General features: G+C 52.6%; 1 protein-coding gene across 1 annotated transcript in view; it reads right to left on the bottom strand.

Moving 5' to 3' along the window:
* ESYT3 (extended synaptotagmin 3) overlaps nt 1-6,775 on the bottom strand; it is a 34,402-nt gene extending 27,627 nt beyond the window's left edge. Inside the window, exons 1-2 of the mRNA XM_008073480.2 lie at nt 6,563-6,775; nt 16-126 (exon numbers count right to left, since the gene is read on the bottom strand). Of these exons, the coding sequence (XP_008071671.2) occupies nt 16-126; nt 6,563-6,775 (324 nt within the window). The remainder of the gene's footprint in view (nt 1-15; nt 127-6,562) is intronic.
* Nucleotides 6,776-7,832: the final 1,057 nt, after the last annotated feature.

Genomic DNA, 7,832 nt, shown 5'->3' with positions numbered 1-7,832 from the left:
GGCGGCCAGCCACACCCGCCCCGAAGGCGCGGGCGGCAACAGAGGGACCGAGGCCCACAGTGCCAGCTCCCACGGCCGCCCGTGGCTGCCCTCGCCTTTACTTGAGGTGTTCCTCCATGGGTGGGTCTGAGCCCCAAACAGGAGAGCAGGGGAGACCAAGTCACCTGCCCCACATAAGCCTGAGGGCGCCCTCCGCCTGACCTCAGCGCCCGTCCTCACGCCCAGGCGGCGGGGTGCAAGAACTGGAGCCCTTCTTCATGACTGTTCCTGGGAAAAGGCGGCAGGGGTGGGTCACTGAGGCTGCTTCTGAGGGAGCAGCTGCCCAGACTCAGGGCTGTCCCGTCCCGACCCAGACAGACCGGCCCATTTCTCCATGATAACTGGTGCACCCCGTGCCCCCTCCCAGGTCTCAAAGCGATCCTGCATGTCTACCTACTGGCTTTCCCATCAGGTCTGTAATCTCTCTGGACTTTTCAAAACCACACGGAGACACCACCTCGCTCCAGTCACGATGCCCATCATCCATCAATAACTCAAAACAACAGATGCTAGCAGGGATGCGGGGAAAAGAGAGCACTTCTTCTCTGTTGGTGGGAGTGGAACCGAGGACCACCTCCGTGAAAAACCAGGTGGTGATTCCTAAAAGATCTAAAACTAGGCCTCCCCTACGATCCTGCAACCCCCCTCCTGGGAATATACCCAGAGGATCTCAAATCACTCTATGAAAAAGACACCTGCACATGCACGTTTATTACAGCATTGCTCACAAAAGCAAGAACATGGAACCAACTGTGCTGCCCATCAAAAGAGGACTGGATTTAAAAAATGGGGCACACATACACGAGGGAAAATTCCACAGCCATAAAGTAAAACAAAAGTATGGGCCTCGCAGCAACTCGGATGGATTGAGAGTCTATCATACTCAGTGACCTATCACAGAAACAAAGAACTGAGTACCACATATGCTCCCTCATTAGTGGACCCCGAACATTAATCATAATACTGCTTGAAAGGGACTGGCAGTAGTGGGTCACTGCCAGGGGAGGGAGGGGCACACAGCATCCATAAGGGTGCCTGATCCCAAATCAGGCAAAGTGAGGATCAATAGGAGGCCCAAACTCCACCTGTATGCTGACCACTTATATACCTAACCCTGAATTGTACCCCACATCTTGAAATTTAAAAAAAAAAAAAAAAGCCGGGCTCGGTGGCTCAGCCTGTAATCCCAGCACTTTGGGAGGCCGAGGTGAGTGGATTGCCTGAGTCTGTGGGTTCGAAACCCACCCAGGCAACTTGGGGACACCCCGGCTCTACAATTAAAAAAAAAATTAGCCAGGCGTGGTAGTGCGCGCCTGTAGTTCTGGCTGCTTAGAAGGCTGAGGTAGAAGGATCACTGGAGCCCAGCAGGTTGACACTGGGGTGGCCGTGAACGTGCCACTGCACTCCAGCCTGGGCGACAGATTGAGATCCTGGCTCAAAAACAAAAAAGAAGAATTTAAAAATATTTTCCCTGTAGGCCGTGTGCAGTGGCTCACACTCGCAATCCCAGCACCTTGGGAGGCCGAAGAGGGAAGACTACCTGAGCCCAGGATTTTAAGACCACCTGGGAAACACAGGAAAACCTTGTCTCTACAAAAAAAAAATAAAATAACTGGGAGTGGTCCTACGTGCCTTTAGCTACTCAGGATGCTGAGGTGGAAGGATCAGCTGAGCCCACGAGGTCGAGGCTGCCGTGAGCCATAATGGTTGTGAACGTGCCACTGCACTCCAGCCTGGGCGACGGAGTAAGACCCTAACTCAAAAAAATTTTTTTTTCACTGTAGTTTTTTGGAGGACAACATCTATCAGACTGAGGAAGTTCTTCTCAATTCCTAATTTTCCAAGGGCTTTCATTAGAAATTAGCATTGAACTGTACTTAATACCTTCCTAAATCTACTGACATAATCATGAGGTTATTTTTCCCTTCAGTCCATGAATTTGGTCAACTTAAGTGATGGTTCTTTTTTTTTTGAGTTGAAGTCTCACTCCATCGCCCCCCATCTGGAGTGCAGTGGCACATTCACAGCCACCCCAGTGTCGACCTGCTGGGCTCCATGATCCTTCCACCTCAACCTTCCAAGTAGCCAGAACCACAGGCGTGCGCTACCACACCTGACTAATTTTTTATTTATTGTAGAGATGAGGTCTCGCCAAGTTGCTATGGCTGGTCTCAAACCCACGGGCTTAGGCAATCCACTCGCCTCAGCCTCCCAAAGCCTGGGATTACAGGCTGAGCCACCGAACCCAGCCTGTGATGGTTCTTTCTAAAGCAGAACTATCCCTGGTTCCGAGGGCAAAGCCCACTTGATGTAAAACGCTTAAGTTTACACACGCATGAGTCAAAGTAATATCCACAGTTTTGTTTCTGTACAATTCATATCTGGCTTTGGTATAAGGATTTTATAATGAATCATAAAACAAACGGGACACCTTTCCCCATCTCCCTATTTTCTGAAACAGCTTATAAATGATATCAGAATCACATGGTCCATAAAGTGCAGTACATCTTATCTATAAACCATATTGGTCTGAGGCTTTTGAGGGTGGCAAATTACCATCAGTGATTTTAACGGTGGGTTCAAGGTCTGTTTATCTCTCTCTGTGATCATTTTGGCATTTATATTTTTCTAGAAAGAAATCTATTTCATCTAGGTTTCCAACTTACTGATCGTTTATAACATTTTATGATTTTTAATCTGTTATGTCTGTAGTCACTTCTCTTTTATTCTGTATTTTATTTCTTTTTTTCTTTTTGTCGCCATCAGTCTTGCATTAGTCAATCTGGGTCCCAGTCTTTGCAGAGGACTCGTTTTTGCTGCTGGTGCTAACCATTTTCACTCTTTCCCTTTTCCTTTATTTTTGAAACACCGTTCACATTCGTCTTTGTAGTTATTCCTTCCTTCCTTGTTTCTTGGATGTAAATCTGTTGCTCTTTTATGTTTTGGGAGTCGAGCTCCGTGAATTTCAGAGTTGCAGCTTTTATTTTCAATTTCTCTTATTTATGATAAATCCAAAATTATAAATCCCTCTCCAGTTTTTGACACCATGTTTTCATTGTTATTCTGCTCTCGGTTTCTTCTGCACCCATCATGACTTCCTCTTCCCGCGTTTCTAACATAGTAACGTATTAAAATACCTAGGCATGTAAAATTTCAACCACTATTGTTGCTTTCTAATAATAACTTCGTTTCTTTACGGTCTGAATAATCGGTGGGATGTCGATTCAACAGAATCAACTGAAATCCTCTTGTGACCTAGCACACGATGAATTTCCGCGACTGTCCCACGTGGGGTCGGGCCATTAGGCATGCCCTTCCAGTGTGCTCTCTCCTTGCTTACGCCTTGTCGGCTCGCTCTGTCATTCTCTGAGAGGGTGTGCTAAAAACTTCCAGGCCCAGTGGCGGGTCTGTCTGCTTCCTCCTGTCCGTTGTTCTCTTAGGTTTCAAGTTTACATTATGCAATACAAATGCGCCTTTGATTTTCACACCACAGTTATTGCCTTTTACAAGCACATAACACTCATCTTTGTCCTTATGTTGTATGGGAGCTATGCTCTGTTTTGTCTACCTGAATGTCACCACCCGGTTTTCTTCTGGTGTGAAGTTGCCCAGCTGTGTATTTTCCATGCTGTTTCCAACCTCTCTGAGTTTGTGTTGCCTCACATCACTTAACACTTGTCTAGTTCCTTATAAGTCCTGCACCACAGATGAGGAGACCAAGGTTCAGAGTGGCTCTGTGACTTGCAATCCCCAGCAGCGGAGTGCTGGGGCTGAGACCTAGGCCTGGGGTGGTCTGACTGCAGAGTCGGGGCCTTCCCCACTCACCCACGCACACCTCTTAAGAAACCCTCATCCGGGTGCGGTGGCTCACGTCTGTCATCCCGGCACTTTGGAAGGTGGGGGTGAGAGAACTGCCTGAGCCCACGACTTCAAGACCAGCCCGGGCACCTTGGCAAGACCTCGTCTCTACAATAGATCCAGAAAAACTAGCCGGGTATGGTGGCACGTGCCTGTGGCTCCAGCTACTTGGAAGGCTGAGGCGGAAGGATGGCCTGAGCTCAGCAGGTCGAGGCTGCGGTGGCCATGAGAGCACCACTGCACTCCAGCCTGGGTGACAGGGAGACTCCAACTCAAAAAAAATTTAAAAAGAGAGAAAGAAACTAACCCTCACACACCACTATATCTCCCAGTTATAGGAAGTCTGGCTCAGCGAAAGGTCCTCTACAAACACTCCCGTCTGACGCTTCTAATGCTGTGTAAGGTGAACGGCAAAGACCTCGTGCCTGTTTCACAAACAGCTGAGAAAAGGCTCAGAGACTAGTCAGTACTTGCCAAGATGGCCCAGGTGACCAGAACCCAGAGCTCACCTGGACGTGATTTGAACCTCCATCTGAAATGTCAGCATTTGAAGTCCATTTCTTAACATTTTTGTAACAGATTCCTTGTACATTAAAATCTATCCTTCTTCCTTCCTTCTTTTTTTTTAGATAGGGTCTCACTCTGTCGCTCAGGCTGGAGTGCAGTGGTGGGATCCGGCTCACTGCAGCCTCGACCTCCTGGCCTCAAGTAATTCTCCCATCTCACTCTCCCAAGCAGCTGAGTCTACAGGTGCGCACCACCACATCCGGCCAATTTTTTTATTTTTTGTAGAGATGAGTTCTCGCTATGTTGCCCAGGCTAGGCTCAAATTCCTGGACTCAAGCGATCCTCCCACCTTGGCCTCCCAAAGTGCCTGGATTACAGGCGTGAGCCATCGAACCTGGCCTCACAGTTCAGTACCCCTGAAAAGGTGCTCAGTACCCCTCCTGGCTCAGAGTAAGTGCTCCAGAAGTGTTAACTGTGGTTGACATTTTCACAGACCTGGGGGGTACAGACCCTCTGGCCCCCTTGACCTCAAGTACATTCAAGAACACGTCACTGGGACTGTGTCCAGCGCTGCCTGACCCAATGCCCAGCAAATGCTCTACCGAGTTCCCTAGTGCTGCCAGCTCTGCGCTTCGAGAAACACCACTGAGGGGGAGAGCAGAGACCAGGACAGGTCAGGGCACGGCGAGAGGGGCAGCCGCGGAAAGAGAAGACACGCCGGCGGCTGGTGCTCTCTGGCCTCCACAGACGGGCGTCGGGGTCTGCGGCCCCATGAGGACAGCCACAGCCAGGCCGGGCCCACGCCCACGAGGCCCGGGGGAAGCTGCCCAGAGAAGCCCAGCGAGGAAGCCACCTGGGGCCTCGGTCCTGGGTCTCTTCTCAGTGGTGAAACCAAGAGGGGGCTGAGAAATAAGACGGCGACTCCACATCAGACCCAGCCCGAAAATCACTGAGCTCTTGCTACCCCATTCCCGACGCGGCTGGGAGTCCGGAGTGGCTGGGAGGGACACCCCACAGTGCCGGGCGCAAAGAGCTCAACTCTGAAGAGCTCGACTCTGCACTGAGTCTCCGACTTGGCCCACAGAGATTGTGATCCAGAAGGACCAGGCTGTGGCCTGGAAACCTGCGCCTTTCACAAACTCCTGGCTGCCGCTCTTGGTGGATGGCAGGGAAGGAGGGGGCCAGGGCCCTCAGGCGGGAGGGAGAAGGCGGCTCCTCTGCCCTGGGACCCCTGACCGAGCTCAGAGTCACAGCCTGGGTCTCCCGCGGACACTCCTGGGGAACGTGCCATGTCACCCAAGTCTCACCAGCGGCGTACGTGCGTACGGGCCTCAGTTTCTTTACGACTTCCACAGAAAGCAAGGGAGGCCAGGGTCAGGAGGCAAAAAGCACTTCCTACCGTATGACGAGTCTGCCTGCCTCTGGCTCGGCCTCTAATAGGGGAGCCACCCCATCCCATGCCTGCTTCCTGTAGCTGGGGGAGGAGGCTGGGGTTTCTGGCCCTCGCTTCCTTCAGCCTCGGTTTCCCAGTGTTTGCGAAGTGAGATAAAGGGCAGGAATCTACTCGTATTTATCTCTTTTTATTTATTTAAAAATGTGTTGTGTGTGTGTGTCGGAGTCTCACTCTCGCCCAGGCTGGAGCGCAGTGGAACAATCAGGGCTCACTGAAGTCTCGACCGCCTGGATCGATCAGGCGAGCCTTCCGATTCAGCCACCAAGTAGCTGGAACTACTGGCACCTGCCACCACACCCGGCTAATTTCCTGATGTTTTTGTAGAGACGAGGTCTTGCTATGTTGCCCAGGCTGGTCTTGAACTCCTGGGCTGAAGCCATCCTCCCACCTCAGTCTCCCAAACTGCTAGAGTTACAGGCATGAGCCACCACGCCCGGCAAATCTACTTTTAAAGGTTTTGTGCTGGAGACAAATCAGCACCCTAGCCAGCTCCATCCCCGTAGAAACACATACACTGTCCTGACCGGCATATCACCGGTGAGAACGTTTCCTCAAAACAGGCCTGGAAAATTCCAAAGACGCCCAGGCACGTGGCCAGGACACCAGGATCTCAGGTCCCTGCTCTTCTTCCTGCACCAGCCCTCAGAGAAGCTTAAATAGTTTCCAGCCCTCCACCCCTCATCATCGAGGCCTCCCTAAACTCACACGCCTCCGGATGCCGTCAGCGCACTTGGGCCACAGCCTTCCAGCAGAGTGAGCTAATACTTTAATGACAGCGGTTTCAGACCTCATCAAGGGAGTGGTGGCAATAGGCATCAGAGAGGAGACGCAGATTATAAACAGATTATCAAGCAAACTGAAGTCGAAGTGGAACTCCAGGCCGGCAGAGGCCACCAAAGCAGCCCATCGACAAGCCATCTTTAGGTGGTGGTGTCTGTGCTTCACTTGTCAAGCCCTTTGGGAAAACGATTCCACAGCAGCGAGGAAATGGAGCCAGAGGGGCGGCTGCCTCCGTCAGGGACAGGGCTTTGCCGGGCCCGCACAGATGGCGTGGGAGGCCTTGACGGGAGCTGGCGGCCACCAGGCCCTCTCAGCAGGCAGGGGGCCAAGGGACTTCCCTTAAGAGCCTCCCTGCCCTGGGCGATTTTGCCAGCCCTGTCACAGACACAGAGACGCACCCAGACACGCATCTTCATGGAACCACACCTGCAGCGCGCACACCCAGAGCCGTGCGGATCCATCCACAGGTCTCTCACACACAGAGACACACCGTCTTTCCCAAAAGATGTCTTTCCACGGCTCCTCCCTGCTCCTTACACACACACACACACACACACACACACACACCCTGCTGACTCAAAGCGCTCAGACAGGAGAGGAGGCCTGTTCTCTCTGCGCAGCCTCCAAAGTGGTCCCGTGGCAGGAGGCCCTGGGGGTCAGGCCCCCATCCCCCCGAGACAGGCCGCTGCCCTGCAGTGCCTGTCCCTGTCTCTTGCTTCCTCAGGAAGCTGTTCCTCTCTTCATGCACCGCCCTCCCCCACCCATGACAGTCTTTTGTCCTGGCTGCCTCAGTTCTTGGGAGGCGAACAGGCAGCCGTTCAAACCACCTCCAAATCCACCTGCTCTCCTGCTTCCCACTGCCCCGCTGAGGGTGCTTAAAGGGAGAGAATGGCTCTGCCAACGTGGCAGCCTGTCCGGTGCTGCTGTGTAAACCACAGGTTCGACACACACAATCAGCAGGCTGGCCCCAACCAGCTGGACCAGCAGGACACGGAGCAGATGAGCCTTCAGGCATCAGCTGACTGGTGCCCTGGAGCCACAGCCTTTGCTGGGAATGAGGGCTTGGAGCAGAGGAGTAGGCCTGAGACGGCCAGAGTCGGGTTTCTTTTGAGTGGGAGTCTCACTCTGTCGCCCAGACTGGGGTGCAGCGGCCGCTCCCGGCCACCGCAGCCTCGACCTGCTGGGCTCCGGCGAT

The sequence above is a fragment of the Carlito syrichta genome, unplaced genomic scaffold (genome assembly GCF_000164805.1).
Source record: "Carlito syrichta isolate Samal-C Ts95f unplaced genomic scaffold, Tarsius_syrichta-2.0.1 Scaffold315852, whole genome shotgun sequence".
Classification (NCBI taxonomy): domain Eukaryota; kingdom Metazoa; phylum Chordata; class Mammalia; order Primates; family Tarsiidae; genus Carlito; species Carlito syrichta.
Note: the sequence above shows the minus strand (reverse complement) of the source record. Positions and strands in the feature narration are given on the sequence as shown.